Raw genomic sequence first — 26,701 nt, 5'->3', positions numbered from 1 at the left:
GTGGCTTGCATGCCTGTAAAAGAATCGAAGAATATGTACGAGCTCTTGGATCAGGCTTCTAGGGAGCATATTATGATTGGTAAAAGATTCGCAGAAATTAAGGACCTCTAATCTGCCAATTACAAACTACGATAGCTGGTAGGCACTAGTTGGATGGTGGCTATCCTGCATGGCTCGTGCACCCGTGTAATCCATACTCTAGCATGTTCCTAAAAAGTGCCACATCAAAGACTTGAACTGTAAGCAGATAACATTTCCAATTTTAATATAGTTCTGCGGTCAACTGATTCTGGTAAAACAATCTAAGATGCAAAATAAGAACAAATAATGTGGAAGAAATATAAATGTATTATAATTATTGATAGATCAACAATAACTCATCAAACACATGCAAACTAGAAATCAGAAATAAACATGACAAGTACTATATGAAGCAAATTTTGTATTATTAGTCATTACTATAGTACGACAAGATACTGAAAAATGTCATCTTCAGCAAATAACAAATATAGTCAAAATTTAACAACACATATATAACCATCGGAACCAACTTGGATTTCTCAACATATTTTACAATTAAACCAACTCAGGAAGCAAACAATTGGGTCACCACAAGCACATGGATTGGACAATGTAATCAATTACTCATTGAGTAACTGTAACATGGTAGCTCTTAGTTGTTCAAGACTTGAAGTTTAAGACATGCACAGATGATAGGGCATTCAGTTGACTGTTTTAGCTTGCAATGTCTGCTTCACTCAACACCAACAAGGGTATATAATATATTATTCGCTGTGCTACTGAAACTTATAGCTTCAGTCATATCAAGAGAAGAGTGATTATTATCTATCCGGCTATTCAACAAAATACTCAACACTGGTACCCATATGTCATGTACTGCAGGGAATAACAGTCTGCTTATCCAGTGTTTATTACAGTATTCTTATAGTTATAGATATCAAAACCGATGCAGACAATTTGGTGTAAACTATAAAATAAAAGTATTAAGACCCCATAAATCTGTATCATGATATATCCAATAATACTATTGAGTATGGACGCAAAACACAATTGAGAATACTGGCTAACGTTTATGAATCAAACAGGCATCGCAAACCCAAAATATTTACAGTCAAAGTTGAAAGATATGCATCAACATGGGAATTAACCCAACAGATATAATCAAAATAAACAAACTATACAACATTTTTACTATTAAGCACAACATATACTTACCCTGAACAAACATGAGATCTCTATATAAGTGCTTAAATGCTTTGTTGTCTAATTGAAAGGCCAAAGATTCAGAACTTGATAGTTTACAAATCCGTGGAGGCTCTAGATGTTGGACCGGTATGTTCACTGTGGAGTGTGGACCAAAGGCTGAAGATAATCCAGATTTATCTGCTGCATCAACCAGTGACAGTTGACCATTATCTGAATTTCTTGAAGAAGAAACTTAGGTCTATAATAATTTTCAGATGACACTGCAACCAGCTACCTTCCCACCAGATGTTTCAGCCATTAATTTTCTTGTCCTTTGAGCATCCTCCCATAAACTAGATTCAGCATACATGTTTGCAAGCACAGCATAGTGTACAGAACTCTCAGGAGCTATAGTGAAAAGATTCTTGGCAGCAGTTTCTCCTAGAGGCATGCTTCCATGTGTTTTACAAGCTCCAAGCATTGCGCCAAACATTGACGAGTTAGGTTCAATGTCTATATTCTGAACAAGCTTCCATGCATCTTTTAACTGACCTCCACGAGCAAGAAGGTCGATAGCAGAACTGTAATGCTCAGCTCTTGGATCAATACCATATTTGCTCATCATGGAAGTGAAATATTCCATCCCTTTACTCGTCAGACCAGAATGGCCACATGCAGACAGAAGGGAAAGGAATGTAACATCATTTGGCTTCACACCATCCTCCACCATTCTATCAAAAAGGCTCACAGCATCTTCTCCAAAACCATTTTTCCCACAGGCAGTAATGAGTGAAGTCCATGAAACAACATTTCGGTAAGGCATTTCATCAAAAGCACGCCTGGCATCTGCAAATTCTCCTGCCTTAGCATACATGTCAACTACAGCATTGTCCAATGCGACATCAGTCATAGGCTGCCTCTTGCACATATAAGCATGAATTTGTGTCCCAAATCTGAGCGATGCCACATTGGCACAAAGGCCAAGCAATGAGCTTAACAGAACACCATCAATCCTTAAGCCTTTACGATGAATTTTACAAAAGAGCTCCATTGCATCTTCACTGTGGTTTCTATCCATGGAGTACCCACTGATCAGTGCAGTAGACGAAACAAGATCCGGTTCACATATGGAGTCATATATCAATCTTGCGCTGCTTAGACCGCGGCATTTTGCATAAGCATCTATAATTGATCCAATAACAACCTTTTCTCCCCAGTAACCCAGCTTTATTATGCAAGTGTGAATTAGCTCCACGTTAGCAAGCACACTGACTGCTCCACAAGCTTTTAGAGCACTTCCAAATGTGAAATGATCAGGCAGCATTGCTGTAAAAACAAAATGCGAATGACGGACAACAACAAAAAAGTATACAAACAACAGTATAAAAGAAATTTAAATAGAAAAATCTAAAGAATAACAAAAAACAGTGGCAAAAGGTCATTGGTTCCCAATAGGCCACGTACAGATGAGTTCAGCAATTTTGGTGAATCCATTTAGTGTATTTATTCAGATAAGGAAAAATTAACTAAAACTAAAAAATAGCATGCAGTAGCATGACATGCTAGGATTACCGCAAAAGGGCATCCGGATTCCAGGTGTTCATATACATGGCCAAGGGACTCCACATTTCATGGCAGTACAGAGCAAAATGAAACATACAGTAGGAGATTTCAGTGCTAACACATACCTCCTCTCAGCATTGAGGGCAACAACCCAAGCGCATCGCCATACTGCGCCCGCTCGACAAGCCCCCTGAGCAGGGCATTCCAAGCCACAACATCCTTCCTCTCCATCTCCGCAAACAGCTGCATCGCGTCCACGACTGACCCACACCTGAGGTGCATGTCCATGAGAGCACTCTGCACGAAGACATCCCCCACGAACCTCCCCTTCGCCACGCACGCATGCACCTGCTCACCGCTCCTGACACACCCAGCCCCGGCGCACGCGCTGGCCACGCTCCCGTAGGTGAACTGGTTCGGCCTGACGCCGGATGCCAGCATGAGGGTGAACAGATCCAGCGCCTCCCGCGTCTGGCCGTTCCTGGAGTATCCGGAGACCATGGCTGTCCAGGACACGACGCTCCGGTGCGGCATTCCGTCGAACACCTTGCGTGCAGCGGCGACGTCGCCGTGTTTAGCGTAGAAGATGACGAGCTTGGTGCTCATGTGCAGGTCCGGGGGAGCGGCGGACGCGATGATCTGGTGGTGGACGGACCTGCCTCGCCGGAAGCAGCTCATGCAGCTCTGGAGGAGGGAGTAGTAGAAGGCGGGGTCGGCGGATGTCGCCGCGCCCCTGACGAGGCCCATTGTCGCGCACGTATGCGAAGAGCTGAGTCTACTGTTGATCCGCTTGGGTGGCCGGTCAATGGTGACGGCGCAGGGATGGCACGAAAGGGGGCAGCCGCTTGATCGTGAACTCCGCCATGGGATGAATAGAGGACGCGGCGGCGCTAATCGAGACCCCAGGGGTTCAAAGCAGAGCGGGAAGTGGGGTCGCACTGAAATTTCAAGACCATGGACCGAAGAGTTGCAGGACATCATAATTCATAAATTGGCCCTGGTTTCCATCATCCAAACGATTCATCTCCAAAAAAATTCAGCAGTTGACAGTAAAAAAAAATTCAGAGTTGACATTAAAAATGATGCGTGTTGCAGTTGATGCAAAATCGATTGCTGAGTATTATTATTCTGGATGGAGAGCAGAGCGATATAGAGCTGAGGAACAACCCGAAGGCCAAAACGGGGGCAAACAAAAACATGTATTAGCACATCCGGATACAGGGTAGCTGCATTTTGGTTAGTGGCCACAGAAAGATTCATCTTGTCCAACAAGAATAGAACATGCAAAGGATTCAGATGGACCATTTGAAGATCTCTCATCACAGCATAGGATAACATTATTGTTTGTGAATAAACACATCACGGTTCAGACATCACGAACTGCATCATAAGGAACAACACGACTACGACCTGACGCATTCCACCGGAATTCAACTCATAACCATGGCGCAACATCAGAGCGAATGCGCGACCGTCCGCGAGCGCAAAGCTCACAGGCCACCACGGAGGCGGAGGACGAGGTGGAGGGTGGACTCCTTCTGGATGTTGTAGTCCGCGAGGGTGCGGCCGTCCTCGAGCTGCTTGCCCGCGAAGATGAGGCTGGCGCTGCTGGTCCGGCGGGATGCCTTCCTTGTCCTGGACGGGGGTGGTGTGTGTGTAAGCTATGACGAAATACTGTGAGCGGTGCCCGGAAGTCCGGAACGGACTCCACGCACGTCACGCCAGCCTCTCTCTCACGATGATACCGTGTCATAATCTGAACCGACCAGTTTCGATCGGACGGTCGGTGTAGCTCGTCAGGGGGCACACGGATGCAAAACGAAAACCCAGGCTACGTTTCAAAAAACAAAAACAAAACAAAAACAGGCTCGTGAGCGGCCGGCGATTTCATCTGGGGTACGTTTAGACTGTGGCCAAGCATTACTACACCAAACTTGTACTGTTGTCATGAACTCGTGATGAGCAAAATTTATGTTTCTTCACTTGGCGAACGTGATCTGTTATCTCTCATGTTGACAGTATTCTCTCTGTTTCTAAACATAATCCTAATTTTGTTTTAAGTCAAATTTATTCAAGATTTACCAAGTTTATAGAAAAATCTATAAATTTGAGAGGCTGAGATGTGCAAGTCAGCAAGTGTGTGGATGTGAGGGTGGACGTGCCGCAGCAATCCTGTCCAGCTCAAACAGTGACAACAAGTCAACGACGGTGGGCGACGAGAGGTGAAAAGTATACAATGGAAATGTCTTCCATTCGGCTTGTCGTCAAGCCGAGCTAGTCAAGACAAGCTAGTCGTGAGAATTGCAGATGAGAGAGAGGTGCAAGTGTTTTGGATGTGGGGGTGCTGTACAAGTGTTTTCAAGGCAGCTGAGCATCCAGCTCACAGTATTTCGTCATAGCTTACACAAACACCACCCCCGGCCCGGGGCAAAATTAACCGAGCAGAAACGGCTGCCGTGTTGTGGTCTCCGACCGGCGACCGGGCAGAGGTAATCCCCTCTTCCCCTGATGATCTGTAGCATCTCAAATTAGCCTTTCAATTTTACTTGGCGTCTTATTTTCTATGAAGGTCTGACAAAGCTAAACATTTGCGTTTGTAAATTACTCTACTACTGTCTGGCTGAGTACCCGAGTTCTTCCCAGAAATTGAGGATTAGATGCCCTTCTCTTTGGGGCTTTCGGCCTTTGAGCTAGAAATTTTGTTCTTGTGCAGAAATCGATTTTGTGTGCGCTTGTAACTCTGGGCACCAAGTTGCTAAGCATCATACATGGGAAATTGGAGAATCGAGGAGAGCTGCAACATTTTGGTGATCTTTGTCACTACCACAGCCAGTTTCGCCATCGCAGCGGTGGAATTCGTGGTCTGGAGCTCCTTATGGTGTTCCCTGGCCATTTTGTCTAATTTCTGAACAGAATTCTCGTGTTATTTTCTGAGCAGAAATGCTTTGGTAACTCCGTTTTATGTACTTTATGGATGCTTTCATAAACATTTAGGAAATCAGAGAAATTTTCTTAGATAAAGACCATTTGGTCATTAGTTTGATTTGCCTGATGATAAAATCTGAAGAAATACGCGTGAAAGAAAGATTTATGAAATGTTGAGAAATGCTTTGACAAGAAATGTTGAGCATTATTTTGAAGGTTTTTTTTTGCAACTGTTAATTTTTTTTTAAGGAGGATATGATTCAGACTGGATCTGGATGGAGATTATTTTAAGAACATGCATCAATTGAAGGGGCCACCGCATATTATAAACTTTGTTGTAACCAACCAAATAGAACATGCGTCATGGCCAATGACCAATAGAACCGGATGCGAAGAGGCTGAGCAAATACATGTTGGCCACGAACGAACAAAACAGGATTAAACAAACGAAGTTTTCAGAACTCAAATCAGGCCAAATGGAATTTCAGGGTTTACCTGATGAAAATTGAACTTCTTTCGAATTTTAAAAAGAGAAGAAAAAACGCACGCTAGCGACAAAGCCCGCGAGTTCGTCTGGCCTAAAATGCCCACGCCTCGTCATTATCGTTATTGGGCCTGGCCCAGCTTACGACTCTACTCGAATCTCGATTCTCGAATCGGCTGTTCCCAGGTCGGGCAAGCTCCGGTCGGACTGGTCCTCGCCGGCTCGCCGCAGGCAATCTTTCCCAGCCCGGCCGCCGCGCCGCCTTCCCCCGGCGACAAGCCAGAAACCAGCCCGCCATCCCCACCGCGGCTTTCACAGGGCACCGCCGCCTCTCTCTGCCTTCCTGCCTGGTCGCCACTTCCCCGCAGCCAGGGGGGGCGCCGCCTTGAGCGCTTGAGTACGACGGACGGAACCCAGCTGTCAGGGCCGCCCCGCACGCCACCGCTGCTCGCCCCACTCCGTGCGCCGCCTCGCCTCAAGCTTCCGCAGCCCTGCGCCCGCGCGCTGCCCTGCGCGGGCTCGCCTCACCGCGCCCGCAGCCCCTGCTGCCGCGTGGCTGCTGCTTCTCCGCCGCTCGCCCCTCACGCTGTCCTGCGCCCGCTGCCCCTCCTCTTCCCCAATTTTTCTATCCAGGTATTTTTTTTTATTTCCTCAAATCCTTAGTTTGCAATTTGTCAATTTCATAGCCGATTGGGTTGTTTCCTGGATTTGTTTTCATTTTTACAAACTGCAACAACCATGCATGCTTGCTTCTTGCACTTACGGAAACAAATGTGAACTTGTAGGCTTTGCTCCTTGTGCTGCAATGACATTTATGGGGCAGAGGGCCGGAAGCTACATTTGCTCAGAGCTTTGTGGCTCATTGGTAAACCTGAGGCTCTACTCTTCAAGGGTGGACTGGAAGCAGCTGCGGCCAATGATTCTCAAGAGGATTAAGAACCGGTCAAAGGATTATCCGATCAAGCGAATGATCCCGGTAGCCGAGGAGGTGGTCAGGGCCAGAGAGATTCTCACTGAAGGCGTTTCGACACTACTCAGAGTTGTTCCTGTACATTCGTGCAAGTAAGGGCAAGAAATATGAAATTGTTAAGTTCCTGTCTTGATTTTAGGGAGGATACTGTAAGCTTATTCTTTGTTTGTTGCCGAAATATGCTTCTTTTATAGTAGAACATCTTCACTTTAGGTATGCTAAAAAGGTTGAATAAATCGAAACCCTAATGGAACCCAGGCTACATGGAGCCCGGAATTTTCAAGAATTCAAAAGAAATATATTTACAAGTTTTAAAACCCCTGAAAAAAGAAATTTACAGGTATGTGAATGTGTAGTACATACATACATTATTTCATTGAGAAACATTGTTATTTATAGACTGCACAAAAAGATAAATATGTGAATTTATAGTAGACATAGTATTCAATTATTATGGATGTACATATTTTTCTTTTTTTGTAGCTCGCATCTTTAATTATTTCTTAATGAAACTTTACACGTATGTAGTGTAATTTTTTTTAAAAATTGGGCTCCATGGATTCTGAGCTCCAAACGTCTGCACTCTGAATAAATGGCCAGACTAACATAAGTAGAAGATTGTTGTTTGCTCATTGTTGTCTCCCTGATGCTGTTGCCATGTTTGACTTTTAGTCCGAGTGAATTCCAGGCACTCAAACATGCCTCTTCGATGTGCATGTTTGATTTCATCTGTTGGTCGGTGTGAACATTTCTGCATTATTCAATTGCTTTCTGTGTTGTCATTTTAATTAATGTATGCTCATTTTTGAGTACTAAGCATAGCATATATATTACTTGCTACTTGCAAATATGTAGATAAGTGAGTGTATTGATTCGTCCTGTAGGTTTTGTCCTGAAATTCATGTTGGAGCAGAGGCACATCAGATGAAAACATGCCACGGTTTCAAGCATATGATCAAGGATCGGCCTCACACATGGGGTCCGGGCTGCTTGAATAATATCCTTGTCCCTGTTGAGGCCTTCCACCTGGAAAACATGTTTCAGGATGAGATAAAGCATGACCAGAGGTTTGACTTCAATCGTGTCCCAGCTGTACTCGAGCTCTGCCATCAGGCAGGTGCTGAAATACCTGATGGAGTTCTGTACAGACGTGGCGAGCTATCTACAACAGCTAAATCTAACAGCCAAAATCATGCTCCCTTGTCACTGGATGAACTTAGATTGATAGGTCAGAGAACACTGGAAGCATGGGAAAGGCTCCGATTAGGTGTTACAAAACTCCTATTGGTCTACCCATCCAAAGTGTGCGAGAATTGTTCTGAAGTGCATGTTGGACTATCAGGGCACAAGGCCAGAATGTGTGGAGTATTTAAGTTTGAGGGCTGGCGGGGAAAACACAAGTGGAAGAAGGCTGGAGTGGAGGACCTAGTTCCTCAAAACATTGTGTGGCATCAGCGGCCTCATGACCCATTAATTCTGGTGGACAGTGGGAGAGATTACTATGGTCATGCTCCTGCTGTTATAGAACTTTGTGTGCAAGTGGGTGCAAGAGCGCCACGGCAATACCGTTGCATGATGAAAGAGCATGGCTTGGCACCACCTTTTCAAAGGGACCAGACAATATAAGAGGTTGATTGCTCAGTCAGATCTACGCATGATGAAAAAGATGTTATACTGGAACTGTACAGATCAGACAACAAGAGAGACCCTTTTGGATGTGGAGCGAATCTTAAGGTTACAAAGATTGTACTTTAGCAGAGTTCATGTTGTTAATATTAATGATCAATGAGGCAGGTAGTAATTCTTTTTGAAGATCTTTTTTATCATCGGAATTCAGGAGGTGAGAACAAAATAGAATTCAGTTCTACCATTGATCTGAGATTCCTCAGATGATACGGCAAAATATCAGTGGGTGACTATCTGCATTGTAAATTGTCCAGAAAGATTATTTTGAAACCCTTAGTTTGTTCTGACTCATTTGTTGAAAATGGAGGGCTTGGAGCTCTGCCTCGCTGCTACTGTAAGAATCAAGTGTTGTCATTATTTTTATGGTATCTTCTTTTTCCCAAGGGGATTACTAGACAGTTGTTCACATTACCTAGATGTCATACCCATACTCTTTTCTGATAGCCTCATGGAGGAGGTCCCTTCCTGCAATTTGATACCTGTGTGTGAACATCACAGATGAATTATATACCATGAAATTCTGTGTTGCATCTCCTGCTGTCGCAAGCACTCTTTCTTGAAGCTATAATTTGTTTACACAATTTAGCTTTCCGTTTTGGTTGACTAATGATTAAAGCCAAATTGGCTGATCAGCTGGATATGAATGGACTGAATTCCATGTACATTGAAGATGAGTATATATGCTTTCGGCATGTATTTCTGTCATTCTAATATCTGGATCCATTAATAGGTACTCTATGCTGAGTGCACTGTTAAGGGGTGTATCTACCGTGTTAGCGCCGGGACCAGGCTGTTGATCGGCGGTTGGACCGACATGAACAGGTTGAAAGTTTCTAACCACAGAAGCTGCCAGAGAACCATTGATAGGTATGGTTAGTTTATAATCCCTGTCTTTCCACAAATTTAATGTATCTGGCCAGCAATCTTGGCTACCAAGTAAAAGGAAGAAATAAAATAAAATAAAAGGTTGAAAGTCTGTGAAAGCAACATATTCATAGACCAACCTCATTGCATATATTATCAACTAGAACAGACAGGCAGGCCAACTCAATGGCCGCTTCATGCATTTATGTCCTCGTACTGCTAGTACTACCGGGCATCTCGGTGTTCGCCGTGGTACCCGGTGCTGCCAGTTCTTCTTCCCCGAGTCCGACCAACGCCAACAGCAGCGATACTGATCTTGCCACACTGCTGGCTTTCAAATCCCACCTCTCTGACCCTCAAGGAGTCCTTGCAAGCAACTGGACCACCGGCACATCTTTCTGCCACTGGATCGGTGTCTCGTGCAGCCGGCGCAGGCAGCGCGTCACGGCCTTGGAGCTACCAGGTCTGCCCCTCCACGGGTCCCTTGCTCCTCACCTTGGTAACCTCTCTTTCCTATCCATCATCAACCTCACCAACACCATCCTGAAGGGTTCCATCCCAGATGAGTTAGGAAGACTGCGTCGCCTCAAATTCCTCGATCTTGGCCGCAATGGTCTGTCAGGTAGCATCCCACCTGCCATAGGAAACCTCACAAGGCTTCAAGTTCTTGTCCTAAAGTCTAACCAGCTTTCGGGTTCAATCCCGGAGGAACTGCACAACTTGCATAACCTTGGTTCCATAAATCTCCAGACGAATTACCTAAGTGGTTCGATACCGATCTTTCTATTCAACAATACGCCGATGTTAACTTATTTAACCATTGGCAATAACAGCTTGTCAGGACAGGTACCATATTCCATTGCCTTGTTGCCGATGCTCGAGTTCCTTGACCTGCAATACAATCATCTCAGCGGCCTATTTCCCCCAGCTATCTTTAACATGTCTAAACTCCATACAATCTTTCTCAGCAGAAACTACAACCTAACTGGCTCTATCCCTGACAATGGAAGTTTCAGTCTCCCGATGCTGCAAATAATCAGCATGGGATGGAACAAATTCACTGGTCAGATTCCACTGGGGCTCGCAACTTGTCAGCACCTCACAGTTATTTCCATGCCTGTTAACTTGTTTGAAGGGGTTGTCCCAACATGGCTGGGCCAGTTGACTCATCTATACTTCATTTCCTTGGGTGGGAATAACCTTGTTGGCCCAATTCCTGCTGCACTTTGCAATCTCACTTCGCTAAGTGTCTTGAGCCTGCCATGGTCCAAGCTGACAGGACCCATTCCGGGAAAAATTGGACAACTGAGCCGACTCACATTTCTGCATCTCGGAGACAATCAACTAACAGGACCCATTCCTGCCTCCATTGGTAATCTTTCTGAGTTATCATTGCTAGTATTGGACCGAAATATGCTGGCTGGGTCACTGCCTGGAACAATTGGCAACATGAACTCTCTGGTGAAACTTAGTTTTTTTGAAAACCGCCTGCAGGGGGATCTCAGCTTGTTGTCCATTTTATCTAACTGTAGGAAGCTCTGGTATCTTGACATGTCTTCCAACAATTTCACTGGTGGCCTCCCTGACTATGTAGGGAATCTGTCAAGTAAGCTGGAAACTTTCCTTGCATCTGAGAGTAATTTATTTGGTGAACTTCCAGCTACAGTTTCAAATTTAACCAGTCTTAGAGTGCTAGATCTGTCAAAAAACCAGTTGTATGGTGAAATTCCAGCTTCAATCATGATGATGGAGAATCTGCAGTCCCTTAGCCTCCGTTGGAATAGCTTGTCTGGCCCAATCCCATCACAGACTGCAATGCTAAAGAATCTAGTAAAATTTCACCTCGGACACAACAAATTATCTGGCTCCATACCGGAGGATATCGGTAATCATACCATGTTAGAAGAAATTAGACTATCTTATAACCAGTTATCGTCAACTATACCACCAAGTTTATTTCATCTTGATAGCCTCCTTCGGCTAGATTTATCTCAAAACTTCCTGAGCGGTGCATTACCGGTTGATATCGGCTATTTAAAGCAAATTTACTTCTTGGATCTCTCTGCCAACCGCTTGACGAGTAGTCTCCCAGATTCAGTTGGAAAACTTATCATGATAACCTATTTAAACGTGTCATGCAATTCACTATATAACCCAATTTCAAATTCTTTTGACAAGTTGGCCAGCTTGCAAATTTTGGATCTATCACAAAACAATCTCTCTGGTCCTATCCCAAAGTACCTGGCCAATCTTACCTTCCTGTACAGATTGAACCTCTCTTTCAATAATCTACATGGTCAGATACCAGAAGGAGGTGTCTTCTCAAACATCAGCCTGCAATCCTTGATGGGGAATTCAGGGCTTTGTGGTGCTTCAAGCTTAGGATTTCCATCGTGTTTGGGCAACTCTCCAAGAACCAACAGCCACATGCTCAAATATTTGCTCCCTTCTATGATTGTAGCAATTGGAGTGGTGGCATCTTACATATTTGTAATAATAATAAAAAAGAAAGTTAGTAAGCAGCAAGGGATGAAAGCTTCTGCCGTTGACATCATAAACCATCAGTTAATCTCCTACCACGAGCTCACCCATGCCACTGATAACTTCAGCGAGAGCAACCTGTTGGGGTCCGGGAGCTTTGGGAAAGTTTTCAAGGGCCAGCTGAGCAATGGTTTGGTTATTGCAGTAAAAGTTCTGGACATGCAGCTGGAACATGCCATTAGAAGCTTCGATGTCGAGTGTCGCGTGCTGCGCATGGCGCGACACCGTAACTTGATAAGGATACTCAACACCTGCTCCAACCTAGAATTCAGAGCACTGGTGCTCCAGTACATGCCCAATGGCAACCTAGAGACACTCCTTCACTACTCCCAGAGCAGAAGGCACTTGGGACTCCTCGAGAGGCTGGACATCATGCTTGGAGTGGCAATGGCATTGTCGTATCTGCACCATGAGCACCACGAGGTTATCTTGCACTGCGACTTGAAGCCCAGCAACGTATTGTTCGACAAGGACATGACAGCACATGTGGCGGACTTTGGCATCGCAAGGTTGCTATTAGGCGATGAGAGCTCCGTGATCTCCACGAGCATGCCTGGAACAGCTGGGTACATGGCACCAGGTACTAAGCTAGCCCGAGTGGTGGATAGCCAGCTACTGGCGCCCCCGTTCTCTACTTATCTTTCTCAATCTGCAGTTGTCTGTTAAACCTTTCATTAATCATGGTTTGATCAATCATGCATTTAACGTCATCTACCTCTCGAGCAGAGTACGGGTCTCTCGGAAAGGCATCGCGGAAGAGCGACGTGTTCAGCTACGGGATCATGCTCCTCGAGGTCTTCACCGGTCGAAGACCCACGGATGCCATGTTCGTCGCAGGACTGAGCCTCAGGCAGTGGGTTCATCAGGCGTTTCCTGCAGAGCTAGCCCAAGTGGTGGATAACCAGCTACTACCACAACTGCAAGGCTCCTCTCCTTCGATCTGCAGCGGCTCGGGCGACGATGTGTTTCTTGTGCCGGTATTCGAGCTGGGTTTGCTGTGCTCCAGAGACTCGCCGGACCAGAGGATGACGATGAGCGACGTGGTCGTCAGGCTCGAGAGGATCAAAAGGGAATATGTTGAATGTGCTGCAGAGACTTGGGGTTCGGACACAGCAAAATTTGGTGCGGATCCCGATGTGTGATCCGATGGCAGGTAGGTATCAGCTGCATTAGACTACTCACCCGTCCTTGTACAGTTGTGCGCTTTGTTGATGTTTTCTGAGGAAGTTTTCTGAATTTCTGATGCCTCGTTGTGTGCTCGATCAAAATTCTTAAAATGTGTCTTTTCTTTCTGGTCTGGGCCGGGCCGTCTGGTATATTGGGCCTACAATATTGTGCAGAGCTGTACCATACGCTGCAGCCCGGCCCAGAGTTAGCTTCCTTGCCGTCCAATCTTCCTTTCCTTCGATTTGAAACAGAAACAGAAACAGAAGCACAAACCGTAAGCGCCAAGTTCTCTTCGCTGGCACCATCAACACCATCATCGCACCGCCGAGATCGACCCATCGCGCCATCGTCCCCTGCAACCGACACGGACTCTGCCCCCCCGTCTCCTGCGCGAACTCCGCTCGATTTCCCCCCATAAATACTCGGCGCGGCTTCCCCTGAATCTATCAAGAAAACAAAAAACGAACTCGAAGCCCTCGAATCCCCCGGCGATCTCGAGCGCACTAGCCCCCGGAGCCAACACGCCACCCGCCGCCGTGTCGTCGTCTTCGCCCAAGCCAGGGATCACCAGAACCGACGTGGCGCCGTCGTTGGAGGAGCCGCAGCAGGCCGCCAAGGTGTCGCCGCCGCCGCCGCCTTTCGCGTCGGGGAAGTGGGGGTTCGCCGCGGGCGGCGCCTCTTCCTCCGACGAAGAGGAGGAGCAGGACAAGAAGAAGGGAAGCAAGCGAGCGCCGGCGGTCAAGAAGGGCGGCAAGCCCAAGCCCAAGGGCAAGGACAAGTACCTGCTCCCCCGCGCAGCACCGCCATCTGACGAAGCCGAGGATCTGTTCATGTCCGGCACCCCAAACCCGGGCGCCAGATCCGCCTTCGACGACGACGACCACGCGCATCTCCCGCTCTCGTCCTTCGACCCGTTCGCGGACGCCGAGGCGGCCACCGGCGGGGCAGCCGGGGACGGCGACTACGTGCACCTGCGCGTGCAGCAGCGCAATGGCAGGAAGACGCTGACGACGGTGCAGGGGCTCAGCGCCGGGTACAACTACGCCAGGGTGCTGCGGGATCTCAAGAAGGAGCTCTGCTGCAACGGCACCGTCGTCGAGGACAAGGAGCTCGGCAACGTCATCCAGCTGCAGGGCGACCACCGCAAGCGCGTCGCCGCCTTCCTCGCCAAGGCCGGCATCGCCAAGAAGGACGACATCAAGGTCCACGGCTTCTAGGCGACATCTGTCGATCGGCAGGAGAGTTTGGGTTCCAGTCTGCAGCAGTTTGGTCAATTAGTTCGAGGTGTCTTTAGTTTGCTATTTTGGTAATTTCTGTTTGATTTTGCAAGTGTGTCGCGTCTGTAAGCCATAATGGCTTGGGGTTGTGAACTTGGTCCTGTTAATGGCTCGTACTTTTGCTATATGAATAATAATGCAATGCAGACTTTTACAGTAACTTGCTTGTTTGATGTTGTTCTGAATGCCCAATCCAAAATTTTCCCTTTATAATCCACCAATATGAGATTGAGATCATATCCTCACAGATACTTAATACTCCGTATATGATTTGAGTAGTACATGCTCTGCAGTATTTAGCTAGTGCTCTCTGCTCTGTTTGAAGGATTGTTCTGCTAATGTTGTGGACTGTCAAGAGAAGCAGTGTCGCAGGGAAACAAGTCTCTCTTCAGGTACACCTTGACTGAAGGCTGATATCAACTGTGTACCAGTCATCTAACAATTATCGGAAAGTTGGCATATATCTGCGTGTGTAAAACAGTAAAAGTTGTTTCAGATATCGATTTCTTAAGTTTCATGGACAGTTTGAATATGCATCATACGAAACGATTTGTTCACGGTTTTCTTGTCATTGTGCTACATGTAGGATAATTCATACCTTGCCCTGTATGATGTCTTGTTATATACTGTCTTCAGTCCTGCAATCTCACAAACTTATAGTGTATTCAGTGTCAGCACTTATCTGTAACCACCTGAAAGATCCTCTGAGTCTCTGAAAAGTGCTCCCTAACCACTCTTCATCAGTATTCAGTTCTACTTCTACTACAAGACTCTCATCGAATTATTTCCTTAATTCATACCATCCACTGATCACAGACTCTTCCTCGTATCTCAGAAGGCCTGACGAAGACGAAATCCTTGTGGATGGCTCTAAGCTATGCAGAGCAAGCACCAAGGTGAAGGATGGGGAGTGAGTGTTGATAGATTGAATTGCAGGCTACTCAAAATATTTTCAGTAGGATCTACGACTAAGCTAGGAGCTAGCTAGGAGCACCATATATATATCAACGTCGGCAACCACCGCCCGAGGCTTGCGCCTCAACTCTCCGATCACCAAATCCATCACTACACGCCTGATATGCACGTCTCGTTAATTCTTGCACGAGATCATACATCACACCTCTCCGGTTGGCACGTCTCGATCTGTCCACAGCTAAATTGCCTTTGCTACTGCGTGGCTGCTTGTTCTCTTGGCTTATCAGCTTTCTTACCCGTGTGTGTGTGCTGTGCCCTTGTACGTTCTCCGTTGAGAGTGCGCACGCACAGCAACACCTCCAGGCTCCAATGGCGTCCTCCTACAAGATGAAAGGGATCTTCAAGGGCTTCAAGATCATCTCGCAGATCTTCGGTGAGCAGAAATAGCTCTGGTGTTTCAGTTTCTGAATCCTGATCTTGCTCGTTTCTCTGAATTGTTAGATTGTTGCAGCGGCGAAGGAGGAGCAGGAGATGGAGATCGGCTCCCCGACAGATGTGAAGCACGTCGCGCACATCGGCTGGAATAGCTCGACGCTGCCGCCGATGACCAATGCGTCTCCAAGCTTCAGGGTACTCAAATCCGGCCCTGAATATATTATCCAGTGCATAAAAACTCTCTCTGGTTTCATCCGCCGAAATTTCGTGTCATCTCGCGTACTGCGTTTTCTTCGTAGATGGATGCCTCAGCCCTGGGAATATCATGCGATTTTTCGTCTCTGGGCAACCTGGCGCCGTCGGCAGCAGCGGCAACCTCCTGGGCTTCTTCCCAAGGTATCATGGTAGTCAGAGTACAGACTAACTGTGCGTTGCTTAGGAAAGGTTCTGTGATTTTTGTCAGTTAAGAACTATATGCGGTTTGATTCTTGGGCAGATTTCGAGCAGCACCAGGCCGCCCGAGACGTACAGTCGTCTCTCGGTTTAGCGGTTTCAGAGAACACGGCGCAAGACGCAGGCGGTGCCGCCCCTGACATGCCGCCGGCTGGCGAATCTCCGGTGGATTCGTCGATGTCGGAGGACTCGGTAGCATCGGCTTCGTTAGCCCCTACTGCTGCTGCTTCTGACGAGGCTGTTGGCGCCAGTGGCAGGTTGCTGCAGTGACTGAACCGGGGTCCGGATTGTACAGGCCAAGGATGCAAAGTGTGCTTGTGTTGTGTACTGATCAAGTCGATTCTGACTTGATAAGCGTCAATTGTAAATGTACTGATTTGGAGTGCGGGTGAGAGTGATGCATTGATCTGTTCCAAAAATGGATTGACTATTTTTTTAACCTGGTTGTAAGAAGTCTGACAGCGAGAAAATTCTGTTTCTATTTTCTAAGTCGATGATCCTCATGGTTGATTTTGTCTCATAAACAATTGGACATTTTAGAAATCATGTGTGACTCTAATTTATTGATCTAGAACTAGGTATGCCTCTCTCTTTTTGCAACTTTAGGCTTTACGAGGTGACGAGGCGTGTCAATCTAAAATAAAATAATTTTTGGAATATTTTACTTCCTACGTTCCAACATAAGTGACGTGAATTTGTATATTATTTTGAGACGGAGGAAGTAGTTATTTTAAGGCAAAAAATAATCAATCTGGACCGTCCTGCGTGACGAGTCAGCCCAAGTGCTTCTCACCCTGGACCCTGCAGTGGTCAGTCCGGCCCATCATGACAAAGCATTTTTCTGTATCAGCCTATCTTAGCCCAGCCCAGCCCAACTGCTGCGCAGACCGGCTTGACGAACGAAACGCGAGCCTCTTCAGTTCGTCTCGCACTTCACCGACGAGACAGCCGCGCCACCGACGCCAGCAGCCAGCCAACCAACGGCGGCCGGCTGCCGGCGGCGGGGTGTTCTGCCCCATCGCCGGCGAAGTCCTACCACGTGTGACTCTGTGAGTGTCTTCCACTCGTAGCTCTCCTTCCCTGTTCCCCATTCTGTGAGTGCCTCTATACAAGTCCCAGGAGTCGCGAGACCTACCAGCACCAACCTATAAATCAGCGACCGTCTTGTTAAATTACTTGCGCAATAGGGGGACTAGAAGATTGCCGCGGGGCCAAGAAATTCGGAAAGATTATTACATGTTGCGCCGTTGATAATACGAACAGATCCAAAACCCGCGGCAAATTTCGCAGTACGGTAGGGTACTCGTGTGCCAGTGTGGCGTCGTATGGGCGCCGGCTCGGGTTGCAGCCTGCGGAGTTTCGGAAACATCAAGTGGCGCAAGTGGTAGTATAAATTTGATTTTTCATTTATTTACTTCAATCGAAGCAGAAGAAAGATGCCACTGAATGGTGGGTTGTTTGTTGTTTTATATGTCAATATGTGTGCTTGGTCTGGTCTGCATGCAGTTCCAGCCTAACTGTAAGTTCCTTTGTCTCTTTCAGAGCAGGTGATGCATGATGCTGTTTCCCGATGCTGATGCTGATGCTTTGGTTGGCTAGCCTATGATGAATTGATGATGATACGATGCCTGCCACCAATGGTGTTCGCTGAACCTGTCTTGCTTCTGGTTCGTCCACTGGTATTATCGTTTAGCCATGTTGCTGATTTAAGTATTGAAAGGAACTAAACAGCAGAGGGATTTAGGTGCACCTTTCGCTTTTGATGAATGGTGAGTAGGAGATTGGCATTGACATTTTCAGTTCGGTGTGTTGTCAGTAGGTCTTGTTTTGCTCGCTTACTTCAGTGTCCCCGTTGTCAAATTACTGTAAATATAATGGTACTGGCTTTATGTAAGGATTGCTTCAGAAGTTGATATCTCAATCCAACCTTGACAGATAATAATGTGCTCACCGAACTGTCAAACGTTCTTAGCTAGATATAAGTCTCATGTGCCAAATATGATTTCAACCTTGAAATACATTCTGGATGTTATCTCCAGTTTAAAGTAATATTTCCTTCTGTGTTTTTCTTTTGCCAATCTTGTTCACTTTTACCTTCAATATCTCTGAACCAGCCCTTGTCAGGGATGTCTTGAAAGTGATCCGCTATCCTAAAAATTTCCCAACAACTTATTATCTTACATTTTACAATTGCCAGGTTGTCATTGAAAAGTTCGACATATTCAAGATGAATTAAGGATAACAGTCAGACGGTCAGACCTGCCAAGTGGGCTTGTTTAAGACTCCTACACTGTATTCTATGGAATGAGACTGTCCTGGCAGCGCTAGAGACCATTTAGCATGGAACAGGTAAAATGCTAGAAATTGACAAACGACATAACTGTGACTTTTTCAGCCAAATTAGATGGACTATAATCACATACATACGACAAATCCTATCCTTTAAAATGCCAGCACTTCGTACTTCTAGGAGGAATGAGGAATCTAAGGAATGTGCTTCACATTGCCTAGTATTGAAGGCGCACTGGATGCTAACTGCCTCCTTGTGATGGCACATGGGATTTTCTTATTATGTATTTATGTTAGAGAAAACATGTTGCTAGTTGCAACCTCCGTAATATCGTAACATGTATATATACTACTGAAGTAAACTTATTCAAAGCAGAGTAGCAGACTTTAAAAACTGGTTTTGGTTTAGTAAGTTTTTTGATATTTTGGGAAGGTCAGAGACACCCCTTCTGCTTATTCTGACTGATTAAGCAGGTGCGGTGCTTTCTAGTGAGTAGTGATTATATAAATATTAGCTTGTGTTGTATGAGTATATTACAGCTTGCTTTTGCTTCTACAGTTCACCCTAACGATGACATCGCTGACGTGCGCATAGGCTTAATGGAATCTTTTGACCATGTGACTGATATGCAAACTGAAGGAGCCAGCGGTTTAATGATTATATGTTCAAAGCTTGAGAATTACATAGTCCAACTTGCCGTATACACTAGTTTTAACCTGATACTTTTTACTAATTTCTAGGTAAGTGCCAGCATCTCAGCAGAATGTTCACAGCATAGAAATAAGACAAAGCTTTCTGCTGAGGTAAGCTCTCTACACATTCACGTTTTCGACTTGCATATCCCCGATGAATTGCACTATAGGTTTACCTCGACTTGAGCTTTAGTGTGTATTGGTAATACACATACAGAGCATATAATAGCTTTCTTCACTGACATGCAGCTTGAATATCTCTTCCTGCTTGTTTATTGTTCCTCGATAGTTGAATACTATTTTTATAAGTGAAATGCTATGATTGGCCAGCTCAATGGCGTGTGGAAGTAGTGTTCTCAGCTGACACAGTCGCACAAGAGAGTGATGTTCAACGAACTATCATTATATATAATTGAACCGAGCTCTGAGAATACATGAACAGTAATCATCCGAGGTAATCTATCAACATGGAGAGAGGGACCAAGCAAAGCCCTTTCTTCCTCAGATCATTACAATCATATGGTTGCTTCGTGTTGCAATCTGCATCTACTCCTTGAACCGCACCTGTCGCCTGCTGCCGCGAACTCGCATCGAGGAAATACTTGGCCTGCAATATATGAAGAACACACTGTTAATTGTAAACTTAAGATGGAATACCGAATTCAAATCTGAAGGAAGAAAGAGATGATAGCGATTAATTGTTTCACAAACATACCAGCTGGGCGTTGTTTATCTCTTTTGTACCCATAGTCACCATTGACTTCATGTACATATCATTCATGCTAGTTATAACCTGTGCAGCAAATTAAGGTCATAATGATGTTAGATGACCGTGGAAGAAAAGGTATGTACTGTTGCTCAACAAGCTATAAATTAACTAGAGAAATTTCTTTGTTCCAACCTTAGGGCCAGCGGCGGAAGAGCAAGCGGTGTCCTGCAAAGAATCGTCATCGTCGTCCTCGCACATCAGGTCCGACGTGATGAAGGAGTCGTCATCATCTTCGTCTCCCAAGGAATCAAAGGAGGAAGAGAAGCCAGAGGAGAAGCTACTGTCAGAGAGGGCTCCTCCCTGACGGTCCACCTGCTCCTGGTTGCTGTGCGGCGCCGACGATGATGCCAGGAAGCCCGCAAAGTGCATCGCCCAGCTGCTCTCGCCGGCCGACATGGAAGCAGTGGCTTCTTCTTCTGCTGCTCGCTGGCTGATGCAGGAAGAGTGCGATGTTGTAGTATTCTCCATTTTCGTATGATGAGAAGCTGTAAGCAGCAGCAGCAGCGGTGGCAGTGTTGAGCTATGCTTGGTGTTGTGATCTGGATGTGGGATGCTCGATATGGCTCGTGTTGCCGCTATATGCCTATATATAGCAGCAGAGTAGCTCCAACGGCAAGGAAAGGAGTGGATATGAACCGTCTGTCAGACACTGGTGTCCATTGATAATTTGCCTCTTACAAGAGAATCTTCTCGTTGCACTTTATTATTTATTTTTTCTATGATGAGCTCTTAATCGAGAATTATTCAGCAGTAGTATTGCAGGATGATTCTGATAACGACTCCGTTTAAAAATAATATTATTGGTGGTGATTATTGGTATTCTGTTATTTTGGTGATTAGAACGAGCGGTTGGAATGCATACCAAGTCTGACATGGATCGGCCGATGATACACAGAGAGCTACACTTCACCTGCTGTAGCTTTCTGATATATACGAATCACAATGTGCTATGGCTATCCTTTCTCTGTTTATATTTAACTGCAACTCTCCGTATCTAATGCAGTAGTACTACTTTCTGAGGGACATTGACTAGCAATACTTAGGACAGCTTCATGCTAGCTAGTACTGATACAGTATTACCTCTGCATTCTCTTTGAGTACAGATTAAGAATAAGGGAATAAATTAGGACAAACAATAGTACTATTATCTCTCGCTTGTAGTACTAGTTTGAATTGATAAATTAGGACAAAGGTTAACGCAGCACACAAGTATTATCTGTGGAATTGTGGCACGTTTCCGGTATGAACAAGCGGCCCTGCTGTGGGACGACACTGACACTTTCAGAGCCAATCAGCAATAATGGCGAAAAGGTGCACACACGTACAGCAGATTGCGGAGATCAGGACGAGCGGCCACGGTCGAAGGAGGGGAGATACGGAACAGTTCATCGTGATCACGCTGGTACGGAGTGCGTTAGGCTGTGGCTGGGGGTCAGTAGCAGCCGGCCGTGTATGTTATCACTGGCTGATTCTGATTGGGGGGTCGGTCGTCCTACGTCGTGGACTGGTGGTGCTAATCCGATCATTTGTGGCGTGATCGCGATTACGCCCAGGATTGAGGATTGATTACATTAAGCGCAGGGATACGATCAAGGGAAGCAAAGCAAACAGTAGGATGCATGTTTGTGCATGCCGCTCGGGGCGCGACCGTATCCCGGGGAAACGATTGTTTAGCTGTATCGAGGGGACTCAAATACACTGCTGGTCTTGCGTGGCATTTGTTACGTTTTACTTAGTACATTTATATTTATATATAAAACCAATTAAAATATGGATCGTTATCTAAAACAAGGTACAATATCACTTTTTTATATCTTTTACTCCCTCCGTCCAACAAAAGATGTCTTAAATTTGTCAAAATTTAGATGTATCTAGACATGATTTAGTGTATAATGTATCCAAATTTGGTCAAAGTTGAGACATCTTTTGTTGGACGGAGGGAGTATTTATTTGAAAGAAGTTCATTTTAAACACCACGTATTTTAACTCCCTAAAGTATTGAAACTAGGCTCTCGACCCCCTCCTCACTTGCCGTCGTGACAGTCAACGAGGTCAAAACCACCTTCCCACAGCAAAATAGGCGAGGGAGGTCAGGGCCATGAGTCCGGGAGGGTAAAACGGACTTACTTCTATTTGAAACACCGACTATTGTATAGATGTATATACGTACACACACCAAAAAGCAGGGTGCACACACTCCGTCAACACTTATGGAAAACCGGCGTCACGAATAAGGCATCGAGGTCTTCTTGTCGATTCGCATATCACCGAAACAATAATCCATCAAACCGTCAATTGGCATATTACCGAACCAATAATCCATCATCCCGAGATGTGTATATGATGTGAGATCTGAGGTCTGAAAGGCATCCAGTGCTCCAGGCTATAGTTCTACAGTTTGAGACCATTTTGTAAATCTATTTCGACCTTCTTGGTTTGGCTTTGGATGTCGCTAAAACTCACCTCTATTTAGAGCTTTGGAGAAGGGTCAGACGGGCAGGCCTGAAACGACGCAGTACAGAAGGCAAAACGATGCCACACGGACACACGGTGACAGGCATCTGTGCCGAAATACACCACCTCGGCACGACAAGCGCGTGTACTGATCTTACGGCAAACACACGGAACTGCTAGTGTGGTTGTATGAATGCAAACACTCTACTCCTAAAGAAAACTTTTGTTGAACTTTTATGATGTACAGTACGTAGGAGGCGAATTCCCTTTATTATTGTGTGGGACAACTGTCGTAGACGTATATACGTACCACCGATGCATACTGAATTACTGATTCTAGTTCAATCAGTTGTAACTACCCCATGCACGGAGACGTATGCAAGTACGTAGATAAGACGTCACGTACGGCCCCCCTAGAGAGTCAAATCCAAACAGTGCATGTATTCGAAAAGAAAGAAATTTTTAGAAGATTAGGGGCCACAGCCCCGGTCCCAAATTTCATTGAAACCGGCCACAGCGTTTGAAAAATAAATTACAAGAATCAAATCCAAAACGATATCTCACGGGTAACGGTAACTCGATCATCGCCCGATCGACCCCTTGACGTACACAAGTATACCTGTGTTGTCCATATGGATCGATGACGGGGAGATGATCGTGTCGTCCAAAGCGAATTAAGGAGATTAGGAGAGAGACATCAGACATGCAAGTCAAAGAACCATTGAGCGTTAGGTACGTACGTATACTACGTCGACGTAGCCGCAAAACGACCGACGATTCATCGACGCCTCGTGGCTCACCCGGCACCGTGCACTACAACCGCAGCCGGAGAGCATATAGTACCACTATACACGATATATACAAGTGTACAACGTATCATGTGCTCGACGATCATCGATCACCAGCCTCTCAAAAAAAGAAAGATCATCACCAGCCTAGCTAGCTAGGTCTGATGGTGATGGGTGGATATATCAATCCAGCCGAACGAACAGATGGGCATGCACACACCGCTCGTTGGCTTCCTAGCTGCTGACCCCAGAGTCTATAGCCCACTTGTATATATCCGGGGGCGTTAACGGCCGGATCTGAGGATCTTCGTCGCGTGTACATGTGCACAAATTTCTACAGCACAACACCCTCTGATATCGGACGCCAAGAGACCACGGGGAGACATTAATTTGAGACAACGTAAGTAGCAGTCGTAGTACTCTCCTCCAACGGCCAACAACGGCTTTTTTTCAGCCATGTGTGGATTATAGAAACACACCATGGCTCCACGAGCGCATATTCAAGCGCGCACGAGCTAGCTAGCCTGTAATTCTTTGGAGCGACCGGCCGGCCGGCTATGGTGATCGGACGTGCGTACATGCATATAGGAGATGTCACGTTTCGTACGTCCGGCAGAGATTAAAACGCTTGCTCCGGATCCTCCGAGGATGGCGATGGTATGCTTAAAATTAGCTTTGTTTTTAAGAACAAATGATCTAACTTTGTTGATTCGAAAAAGCTGCGGCGGCTTGAAGGCTTCGACTGGAGTGCAAAGATTATCCCCAAGTTGAAATGTATGACGATCAAGGTTTTTAGGTCCGGTCAAAATTTTCTTCTTATCGCATAAGAGAAACTGACAGTCTTTTTTTTAGGGGGAGAAACTGACAGTCTTGTTCTCGAAAAAGAACGAAAAACCGGCAGGAAAGGTGTTGGGTAGAGCATTCCTTTAGGTAGTGTTTGGTTGAGATCATGAACTGAAATGTAATGGAATGGTTCCAAAAGTTGAGATGATTCCTGTGTTTGGTTCTTAGAATACAGAGAAGTGGAATGGAAACACATGGTTCCTCAAAAAAGAATATTTTCTCAACATGCCTAACCATCTCATTTCTCAAAAATGTAGGAATGAATTGGTTCCAGGTAGAACCAGTGATCTAAGTGTTTGGTTTTTAAGATATAAAAAAATAGAACCATTTCATTACATTTCTTTCCTATAAAAATAGAACCGTCCACCTCGATCTAAACCAAACACTGCCCATATCGAAACACCAACCAGGCCTCCATATTTCCCTATCCTCAATCAATCCCCATAGCACCTTCCACTTCCACACTATAGGCCCACTAGCCCAGATCATCTCCCCGTGAGAGTGTGAGACTGAGAGTCCCTGACGTTGCCCGAAACCACCCGGCACGGCCCAACATTCTCGTCCCACTCCTCCCTCTCCGCGCGCCGCACACCCCAGTCCCCACCAACGCCCGCCGCCGCGGCCCACGCGGCGAACCCCTCCCACCCCGCGCCGCCCGCCCGCCTTCTCCGCTCCGCACAACGGGAGAAATGCCTCCCTTGAGCCCCCCGCCGCCGCGCCTCATGCTGAACGCCGTCTCCTGCATGCGGAACGCGCAGACGGTGCTCCGCGACATCAACGTGAGCGTGCACGACGGGACGGCGCTGGTCCTGACGGGCGCCAACGGGTCCGGGAAGACCACCTTCCTGCGGATGCTGGCGGGCTTCTCCCGGCCCTCGGCGGGGGAGATCCTCTGGAACGGCCACGACGTCACCTCCCCGGGCGTCTTCCAGCAGTACAAGCTGCAGCTCAACTGGATGTCGCTCAAGGACGCCGTCAAGGAGAAGCTCACCGTGCTGGAGAACGTGCAGTGGTTCGAGCTCCTCGAGGGGAAGCACGGGCGGTCGGCGCCCGCCGTCGAGCTCATGGGCCTCGGCAGGCTCATCAACGACAAGGCCAGGATGCTCTCCATGGGGCAGCGGAAGCGGCTGCAGATCGCCAGGCTGCTCGCCATCGACCGCCCCATCTGGCTCCTGGATGAGCCCTCCGTCGCCCTGGACACCGAGGGCGTCAAGCTGCTCGAGTACGTCATCGCGGAGCACCGCAAGAAGGGCGGGATCGTCATCGTCGCCACGCATTTGCCGATTCAGATCGAGGATGCCATGTCGCTCCGGCTCCCGCAGAGGTTCCCCCGGAGGAAAACTTTGGTTGATCTCGTGCGTTGATGGAGGAGCTCAGATTGTAGCTGTATCTTTCTGATTCTTCTCAAGTCATATTTTGATGCTGCAATTGTGATACTTCCTATCTATCAATATATACATATGCTGGTGGCCCTTTATGGTTTCTGGTTTTGATGCATTCACCAATTTGGCCATTTATGCCACCTGGTGATAGAATCTTCTGTTCCTTATTCACTGTCTAGCAATTTTAGTCATCAGATGTATATTGACCTCAAGCTTCAACTGGTCTGACCAAATTTCAAGAGATTTTTACAGAACCAGGTAATGTATTGCTGGTCTTGTAAGTTTGAATACTATGTTTGGGTCCAAACTGCATTGTTCCACCATCTATTGTGTCGACTTTGGTAGACTCCTGTCCTGAACTCCTGATAGTTATGTTTGCCCTGAGATTGTTTATGATGCTATGCCACATCTTTGTTGAGTTATTGTCGTAATCTTGAGTGGCCTCTACTAGCCTGCTGAACCAAGCAAATCTATCATCTCTAGAAATTTGGCAACCAGTGCAAATCTCCAATGTGTTGGTACCAAGCTGAAAAGGTCACAGTATGATAATTTCGTTACGACCATCTCATCTTTCATAATCAACTAGCAGTAGCAAGGTATAATAAAATCAAAGCAATGCTGATTGTACTGGGATTGTCAAACATCGTATATAAATAAGTAGTGTCAGATTTGTATGTAGATGGTTTGATAACTTGTTGATCAGAAAAGAGAAACTACTAAAACAGTTCTGTAGATATTAGTTTTGCCAGTAGAACCATCTTGTAGATAGATCATTGAAATGAAATCGATCTTGCAATCTCATCATTAGGACCAACAGATGATCTCTACAGAATGTGTTATCTGAAACTTCTGAATAATGTATAATAGGCAATTTGTTGTACATATTGCATGCATGTAATGATACCAAAACAGTGTTGTTTCTTTAGTGCAATGTGTATTTTCTTGTTCGATGCTCCCATTCGCTCATGTCTGTGAGAGATAATTCTCAAGGAAATAG

At 46.1% G+C, this 26,701-nt stretch overlaps 6 protein-coding genes and 1 long non-coding RNA gene across 18 annotated transcripts; 5 read left to right on the top strand and 2 right to left on the bottom strand.

Annotated features, from left to right (window-relative positions):
• Positions 1-1,238: 1,238 nt before the first annotated feature.
• On the bottom strand, positions 1,239-4,424 carry LOC106865423 (pentatricopeptide repeat-containing protein At3g20730). The gene is made up of 2 exons (XM_024455855.1): positions 2,895-4,424; positions 1,239-2,532 (listed from the first exon to the last, which is right to left on the bottom strand). The coding sequence occupies exons 1-2, from the start codon at positions 3,748-3,750 to the stop codon at positions 1,478-1,480; spliced, it is 1,911 nt and encodes a 636-aa protein (XP_024311623.1). The 5' UTR covers positions 3,751-4,424; the 3' UTR covers positions 1,239-1,477.
• A 550-nt stretch (positions 4,425-4,974) lies between these two features.
• LOC100831398 (APO protein 4, mitochondrial) lies at positions 4,975-13,516 on the top strand. 8 transcript variants are annotated; one of them, XR_002961050.1, is made up of 5 exons: positions 6,315-6,811; positions 6,964-7,240; positions 8,033-8,882; positions 9,565-9,701; positions 12,966-13,103. XR_002961050.1 is itself a non-coding variant. In XM_024455900.1 (4 exons), exons 2-4 carry the CDS (start codon positions 9,649-9,651, stop codon positions 13,379-13,381), a joined length of 981 nt encoding a protein of 326 aa, XP_024311668.1. In that variant the 5' UTR covers positions 8,747-8,882; positions 9,565-9,648; the 3' UTR covers positions 13,382-13,516. The 8 variants fall into 8 exon arrangements, 6 of the variants coding, with proteins under 6 accessions (XP_024311666.1, XP_024311668.1, XP_024311667.1 ...); XR_001404877.2 differs by lacking the exon at positions 12,966-13,103 and having other exon boundaries at positions 9,565-9,886; XM_024455900.1 differs by lacking the exons at positions 6,315-6,811; positions 6,964-7,240 and adding an exon at positions 12,308-12,819 and having other exon boundaries at positions 8,747-8,882; positions 12,966-13,516.
• LOC100831096 (splicing factor, proline- and glutamine-rich) lies at positions 13,386-14,843 on the top strand. Its single transcript, XM_003580554.4, has 2 exons — positions 13,386-13,392; positions 13,686-14,843. The coding sequence occupies exons 1-2, from the start codon at positions 13,386-13,388 to the stop codon at positions 14,621-14,623; spliced, it is 945 nt and encodes a 314-aa protein (XP_003580602.2). The 3' UTR covers positions 14,624-14,843.
• Positions 14,844-15,705: 862 nt separating this feature from the next.
• Positions 15,706-16,975, top strand: LOC100830791 (CRIB domain-containing protein RIC10). 2 transcript variants are annotated; one of them, XM_010242162.3, is made up of 4 exons: positions 15,706-16,031; positions 16,100-16,228; positions 16,333-16,429; positions 16,530-16,975. In XM_010242162.3, exons 2-4 carry the CDS (start codon positions 16,130-16,132, stop codon positions 16,754-16,756), a joined length of 423 nt encoding a protein of 140 aa, XP_010240464.1. In that variant the 5' UTR covers positions 15,706-16,031; positions 16,100-16,129; the 3' UTR covers positions 16,757-16,975. The 2 variants fall into 2 exon arrangements, with proteins under 2 accessions (XP_010240464.1, XP_003580601.1); XM_003580553.4 differs by having other exon boundaries at positions 15,710-16,031; positions 16,110-16,228.
• A 406-nt stretch (positions 16,976-17,381) lies between these two features.
• On the top strand, positions 17,382-20,512 carry LOC106865479. 4 transcript variants are annotated; one of them, XR_001404685.2, is made up of 5 exons: positions 17,382-17,535; positions 18,029-18,153; positions 18,684-18,835; positions 19,335-19,579; positions 20,375-20,512. It is a non-coding gene; the product is annotated as an uncharacterized LOC106865479 (long non-coding RNA). The 4 variants fall into 4 exon arrangements; XR_001404686.2 differs by having other exon boundaries at positions 18,029-18,165; XR_001404684.2 differs by having other exon boundaries at positions 18,029-18,255.
• On the bottom strand, positions 19,851-20,859 carry LOC100830482 (vascular-related unknown protein 3). The gene is made up of 3 exons (XM_003580552.4): positions 20,370-20,859; positions 20,184-20,261; positions 19,851-20,075 (listed from the first exon to the last, which is right to left on the bottom strand). Exons 1-3 carry the CDS (start codon positions 20,703-20,705, stop codon positions 19,914-19,916), a joined length of 576 nt encoding a protein of 191 aa, XP_003580600.1. The 5' UTR covers positions 20,706-20,859; the 3' UTR covers positions 19,851-19,913.
• A 4,001-nt stretch (positions 20,860-24,860) lies between these two features.
• LOC100830172 (ABC transporter I family member 1) lies at positions 24,861-25,910 on the top strand. Its single transcript, XM_003580551.4, has one exon. The coding sequence runs from the start codon at positions 25,012-25,014 to the stop codon at positions 25,684-25,686; it is 675 nt and encodes a 224-aa protein (XP_003580599.1). The 5' UTR covers positions 24,861-25,011; the 3' UTR covers positions 25,687-25,910.
• The last annotated feature ends 791 nt before the right edge of the window (positions 25,911-26,701 follow it).

The sequence above is a fragment of the Brachypodium distachyon genome, chromosome 5 (genome assembly GCF_000005505.3).
Source record: "Brachypodium distachyon strain Bd21 chromosome 5, Brachypodium_distachyon_v3.0, whole genome shotgun sequence".
NCBI lineage: Eukaryota > Viridiplantae > Streptophyta > Magnoliopsida > Poales > Poaceae > Brachypodium > Brachypodium distachyon.
The sequence above is the reverse complement of the archived record's forward strand: the minus strand, read 5'-3'. Positions and strand labels throughout refer to the sequence as shown.

Coding starts and splice junctions, on each gene's coding strand:
- LOC100830791 (XM_003580553.4), top strand. CDS start 15,968: ATGGCGTCCTCCTACAAGATGAAAGGGATCTTCAAGGGCTTCAAGATC. Junction 16,032..16,109: donor GATCATCTCGCAGATCTTCG/GTGAGCAGAAAT, acceptor AGATTGTTGCAG/CGGCGAAGGAGGAGCAGGAG. Junction 16,229..16,332: donor ATGCGTCTCCAAGCTTCAGG/GTACTCAAATCC, acceptor TTTTCTTCGTAG/ATGGATGCCTCAGCCCTGGG.
- LOC100830482 (XM_003580552.4), bottom strand. CDS start 20,705: ATGGAGAATACTACAACATCGCACTCTTCCTGCATCAGCCAGCGAGCA. Junction 20,262..20,369: donor CTTCCGCCGCTGGCCCTAAG/GTTGGAACAAAG, acceptor TTTGCTGCACAG/GTTATAACTAGCATGAATGA. Junction 20,076..20,183: donor AGATAAACAACGCCCAGCTG/GTATGTTTGTGA, acceptor CATATATTGCAG/GCCAAGTATTTCCTCGATGC.
- LOC100831398 (XM_024455896.1), top strand. CDS start 9,885: ATGGCCGCTTCATGCATTTATGTCCTCGTACTGCTAGTACTACCGGGC. Junction 12,820..12,965: donor AGCTGGGTACATGGCACCAG/GTACTAAGCTAG, acceptor CCTCTCGAGCAG/AGTACGGGTCTCTCGGAAAG.
- LOC100830172 (XM_003580551.4), top strand. CDS start 25,012: ATGCCTCCCTTGAGCCCCCCGCCGCCGCGCCTCATGCTGAACGCCGTC.
- LOC106865423 (XM_024455855.1), bottom strand. CDS start 3,750: ATGATGTCCTGCAACTCTTCGGTCCATGGTCTTGAAATTTCAGTGCGA. Junction 2,533..2,894: donor GCCCTCAATGCTGAGAGGAG/GTATGTGTTAGC, acceptor TTGTTTTTACAG/CAATGCTGCCTGATCATTTC.